The 21957-nt window shown below is 42.6% G+C and overlaps 1 protein-coding gene across 3 annotated transcripts in view; it reads right to left on the bottom strand.

The window, feature by feature from the left end:
- Window positions 1-977: 977 nt before the first annotated feature.
- CEP126 (centrosomal protein 126) overlaps window positions 978-21957 on the bottom strand; it is a 132109-nt gene continuing 111129 nt past the window's right edge. For all 3 annotated transcript variants that reach the window (XM_077484397.1, XM_077484398.1, XM_077484399.1), the window contains 5 exons: window positions 19897-20018; window positions 15773-15854; window positions 10345-10554; window positions 4791-4855; window positions 978-1217 (listed from right to left, as the gene is read on the bottom strand). In XM_077484397.1, the coding sequence (XP_077340523.1) occupies window positions 1110-1217; window positions 4791-4855; window positions 10345-10554; window positions 15773-15854; window positions 19897-20018 (587 nt within the window). In that variant the 3' untranslated portion in view covers window positions 978-1109. The remainder of the gene's footprint in view (window positions 1218-4790; window positions 4856-10344; window positions 10555-15772; window positions 15855-19896; window positions 20019-21957) is intronic.

Consider the following 21957-nt stretch of genomic DNA (forward strand, 5'->3'; position numbering starts at 1 on the left):
GGCAACTAATATTGATATGTGATGTTACCTAGACAACACAATCCATAAAACAGGCCTTATAAAAATATGTTCAAAATGCATAAATAAATAAAAAAAAGTCCCTATTTTCCCAAACAATGATAATATAAAAACCAAGCTTTCAGTGCAAGGATATACATACTCTATATCTTAGTTATATGATGGCAACATGTGAATGGGCCCTAAAAATGCCATTGCCAACACAGCTGTCTGTTTCCAGGAATCAACTGTTTAAAAATGGGGTAGAAGTCATTGAAAGGGGCATTTTGACTGGATTTCCACCACAGTTTTTGAAGCTTGGTTGATTGGAACATTTGTCATTCAAGTTGTCCCTGTGTCTGCACATGCTCCTTCTACTACCACTGGAGGAAAAACTCAGCTATACTGATTTTGCTGGAATGGTGCCAATTCCTAATGTGCTTTACTTTTTCCTACCGGTAGTTCCATTTTAAGAAGAACATCAAACTATTGCTGAACTTCCGGGCAAACAGCTGATTACCCTGAAATAGGTGATGGCTTTACCTGCCAAGGTGTGCTTTTACCTTGTCTATACTGCTTTTTAGCCAGTCTTGTGATCCAGGCACCCGACGGGCAGCATAGCCAGGTCTCTGACCTTCATTGCACATAAGAAGTTCAGCTTGGTCAAGGATCCACCCACCACCTGACTGGACAATGAAGGAGCAGAATACTGTTGAAGAGATCCCACAGAGAACAATTAATATCTGAATATTCCCATCCTGACTGCTGTGGACCCAATAAAAATATTTTTATGTAAATGATTGTGGTTCTGAAACTGCAATGCAGTTAAATGGCTATTTTAGATAAAAATAGTGCTCCTCTGAGTTTTTCATTATGGATTAAGAACATCTGTAAATGAATAAACCAACTAACAGTGCATAATAAGTGCTGCGCAAACTGTTGGCGCTATATAAAACCTGTATGATAATAATAATAATGAACACACTAAAATATATAATATAATCTTTCCAATGGAAAACAGAAAAAAAATTGTACAAAACATTTATAAATACACAGAGTATATACAGTACAGTGATATACATTGCTGTATGCTATGACAGTATTGAAAGTAGTCAATATCTTCTCTGCAGCCGCGTTCGAGGGTCGGCAGACAGGCTGCGGTATTTGTGCATCTGTGTTGCATTTTCCACTGGCTGAGCTGGAATATGGTGGAATATGTTCTAAAAAGATAAAGGCACATATAATTTTGCATATAATTCTCTAATACAGCAATATAAATTAAAGGTGAACTTGCATTATAAGGTCATGAAATACTGTGCTGATCATTAAGCCCAAAATAAAAAATCAAATATATTGCAGTTTAGCAATCATTAGATGTGGTGGCTAAATAGGTTGCTTTTTTTTTTAGGCTATGTCCCTCTGGTGTGGCCAGTAACACACCTTCTGTATTAGCCCTTGTACACACGGTCGGACATTCTGACAACCAAATCTGTTGGATTTTGTCCGACGGATTTTGTCCGAAATGGTTGCATACACATGGTCAGACAAAGTTGTAGGAAAATCCGATTGTAGATAACATGATGACGTTATTTCGTTATGACGGGACTACGTTCAGGCTAGTAGCCAATATCTTTGGTCTAGGAATTTTGATCTGAGCATGGGTGGCACTTTGTCCGTCGGAGTAGGCTACACATGATCGGAGTATGTCCGATCGGAGAATTTTGTCGGAAAATTTTACGGACAAGTTGGAAAACTTGGTCCGTCGGAGTATCCGATGGAGACCACACAACAGTCGGATTATCCGATAAAACGGTCCAATAGGACACATTCCGTCGGAATCTCTGACCGTGTGTACAAGGGCTTAGAGTGCCCCCACTCTGAATGAAAGAGCACAGGGGCACTTTTGGACAGCAGCATTGTCAGTCGGGGGGGGGGGGGGGGATGTTGGATCTACTAGCAGATGTAGCCTAGGTTCACACATATGCGGTGTGGGAATTGCAGAGATCTCTGCCTATTTCTCCCATTGCATTGCAATTGCACTGTGTTTGCGATCCGCTGCGGCTGTCAAGACTAAGATTAATAGACTAATAAATTGAAGCCAAGCTCCGGCACACTTTATAAGTAGTTACAGCAAACTATTTTTTTTTCTGATCATTATGTTGCATGTATGGTGGGACTGTGCGAAAATCAGAAGTTTTTGGAACAAAATTTTCTAACTAATATCCAAAGTAACTGGGTTCTCAGTTCCTAAGTCTCCTACAACAGCCCTCCTGCATTTCCATATTCCAAAAGTTCTGAAATACTCTCAAAAGCTTATATACTTAATTCTCCTAGGCACCAAGCTTTGCATAGCTAAAGCCTGGAAACACCCCAGGTGGCCAAGCATAAGATCTCCTGGATCATGTCACAGAAGAAACTGAAACTGTTTGTTTTTGGGTTTACCAGACCGTAAGAGCCACGTGAGGGCCATCTTGCTTTCACTTGACTTCCTGCTCAGCTATCTGGGGGATCGCTTCCGGTCTGGTAAACCCAAAAACAATCGGAACCTATGACGGAGGTGTGCTCCGTATGGTCGCTGCTGTCCCTGGTCTATCATTGACGTTTGATCAAGGAAGGGTGATGCCAGTGATTTGAATCCGAAACGTCTCTTGCCGCATGAATAATATCCAGGTGGTCAGTGGAAGTGCTATTACCGGGCTGATGTTTGGATTTATACAGGCTTCAATTAAGCTTGCCTCTGGTAAGAGTGCAATCTATGTGGTGGTGGATCACGCATTGGTGGTGTTTGTATAATGACAGTTTTCATTCACCTTTTACTTAATTGGACTCTATTTTTCACTATTGTATATAATATTGGATTGTTTCTTTATTGAATACACAAATAGGGGTTATATATATATTATGTATATATAAGTTAGCACATATTTTTTCCGTTATTACAGGAGAAACTGGTGAGCTCCTTGCTGGACACCTCTAAACAGTTCAAGGAGCCTTGGGAACCCTGGGCTCACTATGTTGGTATTCACCAATCTCCTAGTCTCTCCCAATCCTAAATACTAATTTAGGAGCTCTGGTGGCTGAGCCCCTTCTTTCTTGAATTTTATCTTCAAAGTAGCTACCATCAGGCTCAGGACTCTAACGCAAAAGTGAAGAGTCAGGAGACGTCTAGACTTACAAGCTTAAATCAGAGACCAGAAAGTCTAAAGTTTCACCAGTAGAAGAAACATCCTGGACCAAGTTGTGTCCAGGTTTAGACTGAGATACTTCTGCTATAACATATAACATCTTCATGGATAAGGCCAGATGAACTATCGCAGCTCTGGTCCTGATTACTGAGCAAGGAATCCCCAGTATACTGACTTGAACTGAATAGCAGAGTCTTGTGGTAACTGTAAGCCCCTGTACACACGGCCGGAGATTTCGACAACCAACTCCGTTGGATTTTGTCCAAAACTGCTGCATACACACGGTCGGACTAAGTTGTCGAAAACTCAGATCATTCAGAACGTGATGACGTAATTTCGTTACGATGGGACTACGTTCAGGCTAGTAGCCAATAGCTTTGATGTAGGAATTTGATCTGAGCATGCGTGGCACTTGGTCCGATCAAAATTCTCTACACATGATCGGAGTATGTCCGATCGAACCAGTTGGTCGGAAAATATTTCCAACAAGTTGGAAAATTGGGTCCGACGGATATTCCGACGGAATCAGTCTGATGCATACCACACACAGTCGGATTATCCGACAACACGGTCCGATAGGACACATTCCGACGGATTCTCCAACCGTGTGTACAAGGGCTAACACAGATGGGATGCTGCTGTCCACGGCAGGTCTGAGAGCAGGTCAGAGAGAGAACACAGTATAAAAGTGGGAAAGCCTGCTCTTCTTAGCTAACTGGAGTAACTTCCAGGATTTAAATTATCTTGAATGAATTTAGCAGCAGTGTAGATTTCTTTTCTTGAAGTCCATTACAGAAAAGTCTCCCAAACAAACAAAAGAAAAAAGCAAACTAGCAAAAAATACTAAGGCATGGCGGTTATTGGTAGGGTAATTCTGGGCGGTCAGTAGCTTTTTGTTGTTGTGTCTATTTCTTCTGTAGGCAGCAGTTTAACCCAACAGTCTAATGCCGCTTACACATGATCGAATTGTCCGGCGGAATTGGTCCGGCAAACAATCCGCCGGACTTTATAACGAATGGACTTGGCCACACACGGACGCTCCGAAAGTCCGGCGATTTCTAACGCGATGACGTATAGCACGTACGACGGGACTAGAAAAAGGAAGTTCAAAAGCCAGTAGCCAATAGCTTCCTTCTCGTATTTGCTTCAGAGCATGCGTCATTCTTAGTCCGCCGGACTAGCACACTGACGAACGGATTGTCCGCTGAAAGCCAAGTCCGGCGGACAAATTTTGAGACAAAACTACTTTCTAAGTCCGCCGGACTTTAATATGAAAAAGTCCGCTGGAGCCCACACACCATCTAATTGTCCGGCGGACAATTCAATTATGTGTATGCGGCATTAGTGTTCTAAAGAATTCCTATGTATCCCAATGGGCAAGAAAGAAAAAAAGAAATCTGATGCAGCCACCATGTCTAAGGACTGGTAAGCAACATGTTATTAAATTTTTGTTGTTGTCTTTAAATATACTGTACCTTAAGGCATGCAATATTGGTAATGGCTGTTGTGCTTCAACAGCAACTGTACTTTTGTAGGCAAAGACATTAGAGTGGAGAAGAAAGAATTTTTTTTACAACACTTGCTAGTTATTCTTAAATCGAAACTCACCAATGTCGATTTGATTGGAAAACCATTTGCGGCCCCTGGAGGTTTGGTCATTGTGTCCTGCACAGCTGAAAAATGCATATATGCCAATTAGATTTTGTTTCTTTAAAAAGGTAAAGTATATGTAAACCCTCACCTTGTAAAACAGTCAATTCAGTATAAAATAGAAATGAAAGGCTAAATTAGTTATGTATATATAGGGCTCAGCATAAATGAGTACACCCATTTTGAAAAGTACGATTTTATTCAATATCTTAATGAACACAAGAACAATTTTCAACATTTTGACACAACTGAGTCTTATAGAACATTTCTTTAGCTCATTACATGAAAGTAAGGTTAACAATATAACTTAGATAAACAAAAACTCAGTTTTACTCAAATTAGTTGATGCAAAAATGAATACACCCCACAACAAAAACTACTACATCTAGTATTTTGTATAACCTCCATGATTTGTAAGGACAGCACCAAGTCTTCTAGGCATGGAATGAACAAATTGGTGACATATTGCAACACCTATCTTTTTCCATTCAAGAACAACCTCTTTTTAGAGCCTGGATGCTGCATGGAGAATTATGCTCAATTTGTCTCTTCAGAATTCCCCTCAGGTGTTTGATTGGGTTCAGATCAGAAGACATACTTGGTCACTGAATCACTTTCACCCTGTTCTTCAGAAATGCAACAGTGACCTTTAATGCGTGTTTTGGATCACTGTCATGTTGGAAAAGTGCACGACGACCAAGGGCACGGAGTGATGGTAGCATCTTTTCTTTCAATATAGAGCAGTACATCTGTGAATTCATGATACCATCAATGAAATGCAGCTCCACGACACCAGCAGCACTCATGCAGCCCCGCAGACGGACACTGCCACCACCATGTTTCACTGTAGGTTCCATGCATTTTTCTTTGTACTCCTCACCTTTGTACCTCATACAATTTTGAAGCCATCAATTCCAAAAACATTTATCTTGGTCTCATCACTTCAGAGTACAGAGTCCCAGTAGTCTTCTTCTAGGTGGGTTTTAGGAGAGGCTTCCTTCGTGGACGACACCCATGCATGCCATTCCTCTGCAGCGTACACCGCATTGTGTCATGGGAGACAATCACCCCAGGTTGGCTTTCTACTTCTTTAGCTAACTGTGGTGAACTTGCATGGTGATTTCCTTCAACGCTTCTCATCAGAAGATGCTCCTGTTGAGGTGTTAACTTTTGTGGATGGCCTGAATGTCACTGTGAGATGGTTGCAGTTCCATCTTTGTTACATTTTTGTATCACTTTTGCTACAGTATTCTGACTGATAAGTAAAGCTTTGCTGATCTTCTTGTAGACTTCACCTTTCTTGTGTACATAAATGATTTTCTTTCTCAGGTCTTGTGACATTTCTCTTCCATGTGGTGTCATTGCTGACAGCATGTAATGGGAAGAGGTTTTCTTTGTTAAGTAATGCCCTTTTATAATCACCTGTCTGCTGGACACCTGTTTAATGAATAATTAGACTCACCTGTAGTTGAATTTTTGTTAATTAGGATTTTGTTGTCTAAAATGTAACTTTGCTCCTAAAGGCCCCTTTCACATGGGCTGTCCAATCAGGTCCGCCTTTCAGTTTTTCAGATGGACCTGACCAGACCCTCCAGTCTCCCCTTTGGAGTGGCGGATGTTAGCGGTGACATGTGAGCTGACATCTGCCGCTACCCGATCCTCTGTGCAAAATCCAGACGGATGGAAAATAAGACCACCATCCGTCTGGATTTTGCACAGAGGATCGGATAGCGGCGGATGTCAGCGGACATGTCACTGCTCTAAAGGGGAGACTGGAGGGTCCGATCAGGTCCACCTGAAAAACTGATTTGATATGATCGGACCAGAGGTCCGTTTTTAACTGATTTCCCCATAGAGGAGAGCGGGATTGTGTCTGGCGCAGAGACTGACCTGTCACCCGCCTGCTCAGCGGAGTGATCCCCCGATGAGCAAGCGGGTTCTGTTCTATGGAGGCGCCCATGTGAAAGGGGCCTAAGACTTTCATTGGGGTGTATTTATTTTTGCAACATGATCTTGAATGAATTTGTAAGGAAAAATACTTTTTTTTGTGTATGCACATGCAATCAATGGCCCGCATTTGTGGGAGTATTTTGTAGTATAGTGTCCCATAGAAAATGTTGATTCTGAAAGCAAAGTAAACGTTTTCTGACAAATCTGTTGGGGTGTACTAATTTTTGATGAGCACTGTATATAGAAAAACATTAAAAATATGCTTTTTTTCCTTTTTCTTAATAAATGATCACATATCCTCTGTTGTCGGCTGCATAAGGAAATCAGGGAGGAGAAACAGGAGCACACTAGTCTTCCCAGTGAATGGCTGTGTAGAAAGAGCGTGCGAGCAGATGTCTAATCATTGGGAGAGAGCAGGCTGAGTTCCCAGCACAGCTAGGGAACTGACCACGCTGTGCTCTCATGTCTAGTGTGGTCAATTTTTAATAGGAAAGCAGAGGTACTGGCAGGAACACCAGAGATTTCACACATAAGCAATACAAAGAGAATAGGATACCTTTTCATACACGTGCATGGTACAACAGGCACATATCAGGAATATGAAATGTTGGGGTAATATATTCTTTAACGTGAGCTTACTAAAGGTTTAATAAGAAGAATTAGTGCAAGGGACATAACATACTAAGTGTAACTTATGTGCCTTGTGCTAATATTTCTGTTTTTAGTTTTAGCTAGACTTAGGTTTTAAAGCAGATTTAAAACCAAAACCAAAAATGTATTTTTTTTTTCTTAGGCTTTTTTCCCTCTGTTTTCATCTGGCAGTCTGGCCAGTAACATACCTCCTGTATTAGCCCCAGTTCCCACTGTAGCGAACACAGTCATCGCATGTGATTCGCACCCGCACTGCGGTGCCGATCACATGCGATGTCTGTGCAATGTGAGTTCAGCCATACAGTTGTATGGTTGAACTCATATTGGATTTGCAGGAAAAAGTGCAGGGACTTTTTTCCACGCACTGGTATCGGATAGCATGGGTGTTGTCACCCATGCAATCCGATTCCTGTCTGAATCCACAGTTCGCATTGCGATCTGTGAACTGATCTAGGGGTGTCATTAACATTGTATTGACACCCACAGCGGTTCGCAGAGAGCAGTGCGAACGGCCTGCGGGAGAGATGCGGGAACCGGCGTTGGTGCCCACACTCTGAATGAAGGGGCCCAGGGGGCACCTTTAGAGTCTAGGGGGAGGGGAGTATTAGATGTACTAGCAGATTTGGATACACTAATGAAGCTGAAATCCAGCTAATACATTATAAGCAGTTACAGCAAACATCCCTTTTGGGATAAAGGTTTTACATAAATAAATAAAAGCTGATCATTGTGACTCCTGTCAGTGGTAAATGGTTTGTCCCATCCCTCTAACTGATATATCTGCAAGAGATTCTTTTTAAAAACAACAGAGGTACTGGCCAGATCAGAAGGTGAAAATAAAAATAAAAGAAAGAAACCTGAAAATAAATAAATAAAGTGGTTGTAAACCCTTTACAACCACTTTTTACTACAGGCAGGCCTATAATATGGCTTACCTGTAGCTACACTGGATATCTCCTAAACCTGAACACTTTAGGAGATATCCCTGTATTTGCATGTGCCAACGTCATCGGCACATGCGCACTGAAGCAAACTGAAGCAATGGCACCTACGTGCTATTGCTTCACTTATACTGTACCATTACCGGTGGCTCCCACACACATGCACCAGAGTGACGTCATCGCGGCTCCATGGTCTATCACAGTGCCGGAGCCGCCATACCCAGAAGTAACCCCCGGGAGAGATGTCGGCCGCTGGAGTGGTGAACGAGGACCACTGTGGGGGCTTCAATCTAAGGCTAGTAATACATAATGTACTAGTATGCTATGCATACTGGCTCATTATGCCTTTGTCTTGCGAGTTTTTATTTATTTTTTTTTTTTTTTGGGTTTACAACCACTTAAGGCAGTCATCACATCTAAGGCCGCGTACACACGCGCGGACTGTTCGCCCAACTTTGTCCGCTGAACAGTGTTTGGGCGGACAGTCCGCTCGTGTGTGGGCTTTCAGCGGACAGTTTCAGCGGACAGTTTGACGAACAAGGTTTTTCGGAAATTCCGTAAAACTGTCCGCTGAAACAAGGTCCGCCCGTGTGTAGGCTTGTTCGTCAAACTAAGTTCCGCGCCTGCTCAGAAAGGATTTACACGCCGAAAGTTATAATGCAGTGTATAGGACGTCGTATTTTTCGTCCCGTCGTACGTGCCGTTCACGTCATCGCGCACGGTTTCAGCAAACTGTTCGTTCGTCGTGTGTGGCCATGTCCGTCCATGCTAATTTTGAGCGGACTGTTTGCCGAAACTGTTGGACGGACAAAGTTGGGCGAACAGTCCGCGCGTGTGTACGCGGCCTAAGATTTGGTAAGCTGCAACATAAAAATTTTTTGCTTTTGGGTTTAATACCACTTTAAGTGCTACAGGAAAGCTGTTTATAAATTATTGCTAAATCCCAATCACGACACTACCTGCTTGGAGTTTGCATGTTCTCCCTGTGCCCATGTGGGTTTCCTCCGGGTACACCAGTTTCCTCTTACCCTCCAAAGACATGTTGTTAGGATGATTTTCTCCTGTCTAAAGTGGCCCAAGTATGTGTATGTATGAACGTGGATTAGGGACCTTAGATTGTAAACTCCTTGAGGGTGGGAACTGATATGAATGTACAATATATGTGTAAAGCACTACGTAAATTGATGGTGCTATATACGTACCTGTAATAAATAATAAGAAATCAAATGCTCTTCAGATGAGCATTTACAAGCGAGGTTACAAAAATGTTTGAGAAGTGACAAAAGATCTTTGAACATTTTATGCACATTTTGAAACTACAGAAATGGCTCCTTAGGCTGGGAGATACTAGTAACAGTGCTCTGTGTTGTGCCGCCTTGTCTACACATCTAGGCAATCTTTTTTTAGAGCATATATTCTTATTTAAAGCGGGAGTAAACCCGTTGACTTTTTTTTTCTTTTTCTGACCTGCAAGGGAAAAGTCATAATGAGCTAGTATGCACCGCATACTAGCTCATTATGAAATACTTACCTTAGAACGAGGCCCCGACCTCTCACCCGAACCCCGCCGAGGGAGTTGACCCCCGAGGGAGCCGAGGGAGCTGACATGCTCCCTCGGCATGTCTTCCGGGTATCGCGGCTCCAGCACTGTGAGTGGCCGGAGCCGCGATATCACTCCCGCTGAAGATTTCTTTCTGGCAGGGTCCGGCGTCTGCCGGACTTTCAGCCGAGAAGCCCCTGTGCACATGCGCTGCTGCAGTCAGCAGTGCATTGCGAGGGGAATATCTCATAAACCATACAGGTTTAGGAGATATTTTTTTTTACCTACAGGCAAGCCTTATTATAGGCTTACCTGTAGGTTAAACTTATAAAAAGGACTTTACTACCGCTTTAATTATACTTGTATTTTATGCAGTTATATTTGCAAATGAATAATTATGGCAGCCCATGCTTGCAAGTTCTGTACTTACTCTGTAGCCTCTGGTTAAGGCGATCAAGGGACTGGAGGAGTCTCTGTTCTTCTATAGACAGAGCAGTGTGTCCCGAGTTCGGGGATTTGTGGCTCCTGAGATTTTGCTTGTTTGCCTGCAATGTTTGCATGGCAGCTAAGATTTCTCCATCTGTCGCAGATGTTTCCACCAGATTCTCTGCCAGCATAAACTGAGCCGTGCTTTCTGAAACTACATAAAGACAAGAACCAAATATAAACAAGAGCTTCAAAATTGGATATGACTAACGTTCTTACATCTCAGTACTCATCCTCTTACGCTGTATAAGTGAGCTTTGCTGCAGCTCATTTTTTTGAATTTTTGCAAAGCCTGTCAGGTTTATTTTTGCCGTCTGTTTGCTGTTGGGGCGAATTACCTTCAATTGTCCTTGTGACATAATAGTAGGGGGAATCAATAACAAAGGAACACCCCACTTAGACCTATAAAAGAAGGTCCCCATTGGAAAATCCCCTCTATTTTTACTTTGGTAAGAATTTAAATTCTGGTTCTTCCCTCACTATTGGTCCTGTTGCTAATGGTCACCAGAATACATTGAGAAGGTACAGTGCCTGGAAAAAGTATTCATCCCCCTTAACATTTCTGACATTTTTTGACATTTGAAATTTGAAATTTTGACATTTTTTTTTTTCCATGTTACAACCAAAAAAGTAAATGTATTTTATTGGGATTGTATATGATAGACCAACACAAAGTGGCACATAATTGTGAAGTGGAAGGAAAATTATAAATGGTTTTCAATTTATTTATTTTTTTTACAAATAAATATGTCAAAAGTGTGGTGAGCATTTGTATTCAGCCCCCTTTACTCCTATAACTAAAATCTAGTGGAACCAATTGCCTTCAGAAATCACCTAATTAGTAAAATAAGAGTCCACATGTGTGTCATTTAATCTCAGTATAAATCCAGCTGTTTTGTGAAGCCCTTAGTGAACAAACAGCATCATGAAGGCCAAGGAACACACCAGACGGGTCAGGGATAATGTTGTGGAGAAGTTAAAAACAGGTTTAGGTTATAGAAAAATATTCCAAGCTTTGAACATCTCACAGAGCACTGTTCAATTCATCATCTGAAAATGGAAATTATGGTAAAACTGCAAACCTACCAAGACCTGACCGTCCACCTAAACTGACAGGCCGGACAAGGAGAGCATTAATCAGAGAAGCAGCCAAGAGGCCCATGGTAACTCTGGACGAGCTGCAGAGATCCACAGCTCAGGTCGGAGAATCTGTCCACAGGACAAATATTATGCCCCGTACACACGGTGGACTTTCCGACGGAAAATGTGCGATCGGATCTTGTTGTCGGAAAATCCAATCGTGTATGGGCTCCATCGGACTATTTCCATTTCCAACACACAAAGTTTGAGAGCTGGATCTAAAATTTTCCGACAACAAAATCCAATTGTTTAAATTCCGATCGTGTGTAGACAATTCTGACGAACAAAGTGCCACGCATACTCAGAATGAATTACAAGACAAAAGCTATTGGCTACTGCCCTCTTTATAGTCCCGTTGTACGTGTTCTACGTCACCGTGTTCTGAACGATCAGATTTTCCGAAACTTTGTGCGACCGTGTGTATGCAAGGCAAGTTTGGACCAAAATCCATCTGAAAAAATCCGACGGATTTTGTTGTTGGAATCTCAGACCGTGTGTACAGGGCATTAGTTGTGCACTCCACAAACCTGCCTTTATTGAAAGGTGGCAAGAAGAAAGCCATTGTTGCAAGAAAGCCATAAGAAGTTCAGTTTGCAGTTTGCGAGAAGCCATGTGGGGGGAAACATGTTAAAGAAGGTGCTCTGGTCAGATAAGACCAAAATTGAACTTTTTGGCCTAAAAGCAAAACACTATGTGTGGCGGAAAACTAACACTGCACATCACCCTGAACACACCACCCCCACTGTGAAACATGGTGGTGGCAGCATAATTTTGTAGGGATGCTTTTCTTCAGCAGGGACAGGGAAGCTGGTCAGAGTTGATGAGAAGATGGATGGAGCCAAATACAGGGCAATCTTAGAAGAAAACCAGTTAGAGTCTGCAAAAGACTTTAGACTGGGATGGAGGTTCACCTTCCAGCAGGACAATAACCCTAAACATACAGCCAGAGCTACAATGGAATGGTTTAGATCAAAGCATATTCATGAGTTATAATGGCCTAGCCAGACCTAAATCCAATTGAATCTGTGGCAAGACTTGAAAATTGCGGTTTACAGTCGCTCTCCATCCAATCTGACAGATTGAGCTATTTTGCTAAGAAGAATGGGCAAAAATTTCACCCTCTAGATGTGCAAAGCTGACAGAGACATCCCCAAAAAGACTTGCAGCTGTAATTGCAGTGAAAGCTGGTTCTAGAAAGTATTGACTCTGGGCTCTCTAGCTCCCTCACCACCTCCTTCCATGCTCGCCTCTTTTCCTAAGCCTCTCCTATCCTATGGAGCTCCCTACCCCAATCTGTCTATCTTCTACTCTGTTCACTTCTAGACGATCCCTGAAAACCCTTCTCTTCTGAGAAGCCTATTCTACTCCCACCTAACAATTGTACTTTTATTTTCTCCATCAGTTCAGCCTCAACAGCTATTATGTTTTGTATCACTTGACCCTCCCTTCTAGATTGTAAGCTCTAACAAGCAGGGCTCTCTCGTTCCTCCTGTATTGAATTGTATTGTAACTGTACTCTCTGCCCTCATGTTGTAAAGCGCTGCTCAAATCGTTGGCGCTATATAAATCCTGTATAATAATTATTAATTTCCTGTTGTGTTTCCAGCACAGGACATAAAGGGAAATCTGGTGGCATACAGGTATAATACAACCACCTTGGGTGTTTGAAATAGGACCTCTGAATAGTTAAAAAAATGTTGTTGTATTGGAATCTAGGCCATAATCAGATCTATGCATTATTGAACCTAAAATCAAAGTTGAGAAATTGGTTTATCCACTTGAGTTCCATGGAGTTTTTAACAGCACTGGAATGACAGCTATTTGTCCAAGTACCGGATTAAAACAGCACTGGCAAGCAGGAGCTGTGGAGGGTCCTGGCTGGGGTTCATGGTAGAACGGCTGCTATCAATAAATGTCGGCATCAAGCGCTGAGCCCAGGAACTGATAAGCTTCTAGGCTTCTTTTTTTGCAATATAGACATTTCCAAAAAAACTATCTGGGAGAAAGGGGATTTAGGAATGAAAAAGCCTAGGGACTTACTGCAAGTTGTTAATGTGTCAAAAGCAATGCGAGTAACTAGACCTTGCCTGTTTTTTTTTTTTTTGCGCAAAACGCAGCAAAAATCCCACTATTTTTAATTAGATTGTGTATTTGTAAATATGATAAAATCCTTATAATTTTCTGTTTTTAGCTATCCATGTGTAAAGTAAAACCAAGCTATTGACATTATATTGGACTGGTGGTGATGATGATTTTTGACAGTCTGGTGAAGAGGATATGGGAATATATTGGACAATCTACAAGGGTCTGGATTTGAAAAAGGTTTGGAACTCCTGCTCAACTGAACTGTCTCACCCTCCAATGATATCTCAAGTTACATACTGTAGGTATGGTTGAAAAAAGACATAAATTCATTCCATTCAACCAAGAGAGAGAGAAAAAAAACCCACAACACACACAAATCAAAATGCTCCAAATACCCAGAATTGATCCAGAGGAAGGCAAAAAAAAAGAAGTAGTCAGATGCCACAGATGCTTCCTCTGCAGAGGGCAGAGAGGTTTTACTTCTGACATTAGCCCACAGTGCCACTATTCAACAAAATTAAAACCATGGTGGTTGTCGGACTCTCATTGGACAATAGAACAGTAACGGGTGTGGCTGTCATGTGATTGGGCCAACTTCATGCTGTACACTCAGTGGACTTCCCGCAAGCAGATAAAAGAATGAAGATACTCCTGGGCAACTTGTTTTTCTGCACGTACAGCATATTGTACTATTTTTTATATTTGGGAGCGAATTAATATAAAGATGTCAATTTTTTAAAGACAGTTTAAAAGTTAATCCTCCCTCTGCCCACTATGCCACAGTGTAGTAATGAAGATACATACTGAAGAACAGATAAAAGCAACATATAAGCATGAATCCCTTTTAGGCTCCACTCACACTTGGTGTCTCCAGAAGGTGTGACAAAGCGCATAGAAAACTTGCACTTTGCCACACTTTTTGGAAATGCGCTGCAAACGTGTATCAGGCTTGTGGTGCCATTAACTTCTTCCGGGCCACCCCACGTATATATACTGTGGCAGGGCAGCCCGGGTGTGCAAAATCACATACCTGTATGTGATTTTGTGCATGTTGTGTAGGGGGCGCGTGCCGCCGGAGTGCCGCTACCACTGTGATTGAACACAGCAGGAGCCAATCAGCAACTCCCTTGGCCACCGGGACCCGCGGATCGTTCTGTGGAGAGACGGATCAGGAGTGCCTATGTAAACAAGGCAAACCACTTATCTGTCAGGGAGCAAAGGAGAGATCTTTGTGTTTCAGCTAACCTGAAACACAATCTCTCTTTTCCTCCAGTGTAACACTCCCCCACACAGTAAGAAAGCACCTCCCAGGCACACACTTAACCTCTTGATTGCCCCTGGTGTTAACCCCTTCCCTGCCAGTGTCATTTATACAGTGACCAGTGCATTTCTTTAGCAGTGTTCACTGTATTGGTGTCACTGGCCCCCAAAAAGCGCCAATTAGTGTCCAATTTGTCCGCCGCAATGCCACAGTCCCTCTAAAAATCGCTGATTTACTAGTAAAAACAATGAAAAAAAAAAACTCCCTAACTCTATCCCACAGTTTTTGGAAGTACTGACTTTTGCACAAACCAATCAATATGTGCTTATTGGGATTTTTTTTACCAAAAAGTATGTAGCAGAATACATATTGGCCTAATTTAATGAAGAAAATATATTCTTTTCATTTTTTTGTACGGAATGTTTTATAGCAGAAAGTAAAAAATATTGTTTTTTTATTCAAACCGTTTTTAGCGCAAAAAATAAAAACTGTAGAGGTGATCAAATACCACCAAAAGAAAGCTCTATTTGTGGGAAAAAAAGGACATCAATTTTATTTGTGTACAGTGTCGCACGACCGCGCACTTGTCAGTTAAAGTAACGCAGTGCCGTATCGCAAAAATGGCCTAGTCAGGAAATGGTTAAACCTTTCTGGAGCAGAAGTGGTTAATTGTTAATGGCACCTGAATAATGGTTAGCAGACATGCATTTTTCCGCGGGGTAAATGCTCCAAAAATCACGCTGAAAAAACGTGGCACACTCCACGACCAAAAAGGTTCTGGAGTTTCTTAGGTGAATTCAGATTTAGGGATCTAACATGGGACCCCTTTTTAATTCCTAAACCAAATGCTGTAAAAAAAACACAATCACAATGGCATATTACATACCTTCAACTGAAGCTGATGAAGGGTGTACTTGCGCAGGCTCTTGTGTACTGGGAATTGGGCTTATCTTCACTGTATGCAAGTTCTGTGAACAGTAAAAGGAAATAGAAATTAAGAAAAGGAAAAGATGGTGGAAAAAAATCATACATTATATGGCCAAGAGTTTGTCGACACCTGACCATCAGACCTATAAAAGCGTGTTGGACACCCCATTCCAAAGCCATGGACATTAAAATGCAGTTGAACCCACCTAAGCATTGGTGAAGTCAGGTATCGATGTTGGATAACTCACAATTAGCATTCCAATTAATCCCAAAAGTATTTTAGTCATGTCTTTATGAAGCTGTCTTTTTGCACCAATACTCATCATTTTGGAGAGGTGCACACATACTATTGACCACATGATGTACATACTGTGGAATGAGTTATGAACAAATAACAGTATTTAAAAAGAACTGTGACTAGCTCAATCATCATTGCTCTTAGATTGAATAACCAGTCCTAGGAACCACCCTAACTCTTTACATTAAAGTAAGTGAAGCTCAAATGAGAACTTAAGAGTAAGCATATACTAGAATTCTTGCACCGGGACCCACAAACTTGACCAGTATGCAAATATTGACTTCAATCTCCATTTTAGAGTTTTGGCAGGACCCCCCCTCCCCTCCCCAGTGTGCAATTCTCTGCAGAGCAAAAGGGCATGGCTTGTATTGTGGGATGGAAAAGAGGGGGGAAAGAAAAGCTGTAATTCATCAAATGCTAAATATATTTGTAGCGCCGGCTTCTGAAGAGCACGCGATATGTGTTTTTGTCATTTAATATTCCTAGAACCGCAGTTTGGTTTTGGGTTCAATTACACAAAATTTTGGTCTCAGTACCAGTCTAGCTGCATTGTGTTCTGCTTGACCATAGATGGCGCTGTCATCTCTGGCAAGTGCTAGAACACAGTCCAGTTAGGTGCATTGAGTGTCGGTTCTCTCTCAGAACCAGCCCAGTGGGAGTGTCACTCTTGCTGTGCATTCTGGGAGGGGGTACTTAAGGTGCTGGCATCACGTGCTTCGGGGTTCCGCTCCAGAAGTGCTTTCTGTCCGTTTGGTCCTGGTCCTCCTGACCAGCCCCCAGGGCTCTCATGGCCTGGGGTGCGGATCCACCCGATTCCAAGTCTCGGGGCTGGCTGTCCCGAGGCAAAGTAACTGAAGGAAGGATTCAGAGGTGGTCCGGTGCCGTCTTGGTTTGTGGAGAGGCCCAGCAACTGTAGAAGCATCCAGGGGAGGACTCTTCGGGAGAAGGCCACGCAAGGGTTGGCTTCTTGGAAAGAGCCTGGAGGCTTAGTTGAAAGACCCCAAGTGAATCTGATCTTGTATGGTATCGCCGGCAGAGACTTTATTCAAGTGTTCTATAACAAATCTGTGGCAGAGACTTCGCTTTGTTTGACCACTCTATCGGCTGCTAGGCCTGGTGAGAGAAGGACTATCTGATAAGGGTGAGGATCCGGCTGTGAATGGCTATTCTCTGGATTTCCTAATGTGAGAGACTTTTTTCTACTTGACATAGTTCCAAGAGTAGCTGGACTTTTCTACCTAAACCTTCTAACCCTACTTTGAGAGACTGTTTCATTATTCTTCTTGCAAATAAAAATCCCTTAAGCGGATCTGGTGTCAGTCTGTGCAGTTCTGGGGCCATCTACCTCGGGAAACCCCTAGACATACACGAAGTCAAGAAGGTAACGGTAAGCCCAATCAAATCAGCCGCTCCTTCGGGAGTCAGTGCTACATATTACTTTTTGTTCTGAGAACCTGGTGTTGCTTGCTTTGGGGCACAGCTGGCAGAAGGTTTTGGCAACAAACCTAGTACAGGACGGGCTAACACTTAGTTATGACAAAGTAAGTAGGGATTTGAAAGGAATAACAGTGTTATGGGTTGGGGTTGGGTTAAGGATGTTTAAAGAATAATGTTATGGTGAGGTTCCCTAGAGTTAAAGTGGTTGTAACCCTAATGTCCCGTACACACGATCGGACTTTCCAACAACAAAAACTTGAAATTTTGTTCAAAGGTTGTTGGCTCCAACTTGTCTTGCATACACACGGTCACACAAATGTTGGCCAACAATTACATACGTGGGAACGTGGTGATGTACAAGACGTACGATGAGTCGAGAAAAAGGACATTAAATAGTCAGTGCGGCTCGTTCTGCTTGATTCTGAGCCTGCTTGAACTTTTGTGCGTCGGACCTGTGTACACAACTTTTGTGCGTCGGAAATTCCGTCAGCAAAGTTTCAGACGGACTAAAATCGGTAAAACCGTTCGTCTGCAATGGACCAAATATGACACAAGGGAAGCTATTGGCTATTGAACTTCCTTGTTTAGTCCTGTCTTACGTCATCCCGTTCAAAACTAACAGACTTTTGAACGGACTTAGTCCGTTTGTGTGTGGCCAAGTCCGTTCGTTCAGAAAGTCCATCGGAACGCCACCAAAAGTCCGTAGACGAAGACTGTTGGACCTAGTCTGCCGGAAAGTCCAGTCGTGTGTACACGGCATATGTTGTTATGGTGCACTTGCTGCACACACTGATAATAATAATAAACAATATGAATTCTAATGTATTTTTTTTTTTTATTAACTCAGCCCAACAATGTTAGAATATTACAGCGATCTACCCGAGGCAGCAATGCATTTACAAGATATTATGACATCTGAAGTATTTGGGGGGGGGGAGATGAAATAGTCAGACATTGTGTAACCACTTTCATTTAGACATCTGATCTGCATGCGTATGAAGTCATGTCGCCTGTAATCTGCTCTGTGTTCATTAGCTGCCATGTTTACACAATGATGAAAATACATTGGTGATATGTTCTGAGCAAACACCAGTGATTACCAGCCGCACTTTCCTCCAGACACATTACACTACATTCACTAAGATGGATGAGTTATTTCAACTCCCTTCGGTATTTTATCTCATAATAATTTTCTCCTAAAAATGTTCCATTGACAAACACAATTATGACACAGCAAGCATGTAAATATATGAAAGGAACATCAATTATTATAAAGCTTATATAAACCGTAGCAATGAACTCCATGTGTTCTCTTTTGGTCTGTTATGTATGCCATTGAAAGAATTTTATTATATCCCGATGATGTTCATCCTGCCAGAACTACAGTGAGCTCATAACTTTCTGTGCACCCTGCCTCTGGTGCACCGATATCCCAAGCAGTTTTAACAGTCCTGCCCAGCAATCTTCTAAGGACTGCAGAACACGTCCCCCCCATGTTATACAGATGAGGAGAGGGGGAGGTGTTCTGGTGTCTAATTCAGGAAAGGAGCCTAGGGTGGCAATGCTGCTCCTCCATAGATTCAGTACAGTGAGTGAGCGTTGCCACACTAGGACAGGAAGTATGTTTACTGGCAGAATTACCAGGTGAAAATAATGGGAGGAAAAAAGTCTGTACAAAAATGAATAGAGACACCAAATCTCTAAGGACTAATAAGCTGCAATATATTCAATTTTAACTTCTTACAAGAGAAGTTGTTGTTTTTTTCCCTAGATTTACACTTACCTAGGTGGATGCAGCCTCGGTGCGATGCTGCATCTGCCCCCCCCCCCCCCAAGAGATTGAACACCACCGAGCCAGTGTTCTCACAGCTCCCCAAGCAGAGAGCTGCTGCCTGTCAATCAGCAGCTCTCCTCTCTTCTCCTCCATGTTCATTGGAGCGCTGGGCTGTGGAGAGGCGGCGAGCGGCCGTCTCAGCCTCTCAGCGGCTCGCTGAGAGGCTGAGATGGGCGTCAGCCCAGGCATCTGGCGGATCCAGACTTTGACGGAAAGACGCATTCCAGACTGATTCCTGTGATGTCAGCAGAGAGCGGACTTCAGACCGCTCTCTGCTGAAAATAGGTTACAGGAGTGCAAAACGAATTGCATTCCTGTGACCCAAAGGAGATGCTCAGCCAATTGAGCTCAGGCTAGACTTCTCATTAAAGTTTATATACACTTTAACGCATACTTTATCATAACTCTCTAATGAGTTAAACTTTTTTTCTGCATGGTTCTGACCTAGGAAGTATAGTGTTTTGCACATATTATTTGTCTAGAGGATTATCCAATTTAGATGGCTATAGCCTACCTGTGAGAGTGGGGGCCTCCAGCCTGCTGAACAAGGTCTTCCTCTTCGTTGCTCCAGCAAAGCTTTGCGTTTGTTCTCATTGTTATCTACAATCTGCCTTCTTCTTGGAAGGGTTACATAACCTAAAAAAAAAAAATCAGAAACAAATAAAGCTTCATCTCTGGCATTCAGCTTTAACGCCTCAAACTAAAAAAAGGTCAAAGACGTGAACACCCCCAGAATAATCACAGCGCACCAACGCCTTGGAATGAAACTGTCCCTAGTGGTCTAATGCAAAGAATGACCAGAATATATATATATATATATATATATATATATATATATATATATATATAATGTGTACCCTGTATATGTGCTGGTTAGAAATCAGTTCCCTGATGAGCTAGATGTAAGTTTACAATGTGAAACAACATAAAACCGTATGAAACCATATGAAACAATGCAACAGATGAAGCTTATCTAAGCTAGGTGATTCCAGCATGGGTGTGCTGTGTGGATGTAGGGGACAAAAGGAGAGGAGGGGAAGAGAAGCACAAAAACCATAGTGTAGCATGTAAAGTATAGTTGTAATAGAAAATATAAAAAAGGACTCACAAAGTTAAAATGGAGCTCAGCATGACAGTCAGGTAGCCTCTAGGACAGAGATGTCAGTGGAGAGCTAAAGCCATGGATGGAACACAGGGCCCAGGATTTGAAGCCACCTTTTGTTGTGGGAGAATGCTAGAGCTGCTGGCTCTCCAGTGACAGTGGTTCCCTGCTTCCATTCTATCTCCGCTCCCTTGCCGGTAGCACTTTACATGCTACACACGTTGTGCTTCTTTCCCCCTCCCCTCTTTTTGTCTCTTTAACTCATCGAAGGCTCCCAAGAAAGGATGCTGATGGCAGCGGGATCAGCAGCTAATGATGGTGGTGGCGATGGGGGGAAATTAAATGATGGTGAAGAGGAAGGTGGGGACTGTGGAGGGCTTAAGCATATGGATGGAGGTCAAGTCAAGGGAAGGTTTAGATGGTGGAAAGAGGACCATATTGTGGTGGAAAAGAGATGGGAACCACACTGCACACTTAAAAGCATGAGATGAGCTATCAAATAGCAAGAGGAAAATGAGGAAGTGAGAAGGACACCAAAGAGAGATCAGTACAGAAAGGGAATTTGTAAGTGGAGTGTTGGAGATAGACTGGTGCTGGTTGCTGGGTTGAGATTAGAGAGAAAAAAAAAAGGGAGTAGTTTGGGGTGATTTGGGGCTGTGTGGAAAGTTGGCACAGCAGTCTTGTATTTGCCTGTCTTCACATTGATTGTGTCACTGCCATTGTTTACCATTCATTGCACGCTTAAACCTGGACATAGATCAAATGGATGGATCAAAATTTGGCTGGGTTAAGCAGGAACTGGACAAATTTGATCCATCTATGGCCATTCTTGCTCAACAGAAGTCGATCTAATGGGACTGTTGGAGAACTTTCCTTTGATCACCGGCTGCAACAATGATCAGAGTATTCTGCCCACTATCAGAACACAATAGAAAAGCGGGAGGATTCCTTCATCCATCTCGCTTATGTGGGCGGGGGGGGGGGGGCTGTTTGTTTTTTTCTGTGGCTGATGGAAAAAAAAAATCGAATCATCTATGTCCAACCTAAGTGATGGAGACTTACAACCCAAACTCTATTTTGACTTCAGAGTTAAGCCGGCCATAGACCGACTGAAATTCAGCCGGTTCAGCAGGAACTGGATGAACTTTGATAAATCTATGGGCAGACTGGTTGTACTGAAGTCGATCCATCAATTGGTTTCAGTACACCCAGCCTGTTTTATTTTTCATGTGATAGTTGCCGGCAGTGAACATTGTATTCTGCTGGTGGGGGCGGCTCCCTACATTCCCGCAGAACACAATAGCACCACAGGAGGGATTCCCTCATCAACACTGACTGTGTTGATGGGGGAATCAAGCAATTTAATTTCCTTTAACCTGTGATTGAAGAAAATAAAATTGCATAATCTTTGGCCAGCCTTAGGGTGCTTACAGACACAAGAAACACATTCCACTGATCTGGCAGGGTACTGGC

Source organism: Lithobates pipiens, unplaced genomic scaffold (assembly GCF_037356315.1).
Source record: "Lithobates pipiens isolate NorthernLeopardFrog02 unplaced genomic scaffold, aLitPip1_a1.2 Scaffold_16, whole genome shotgun sequence".
NCBI lineage: Eukaryota > Metazoa > Chordata > Amphibia > Anura > Ranidae > Lithobates > Lithobates pipiens.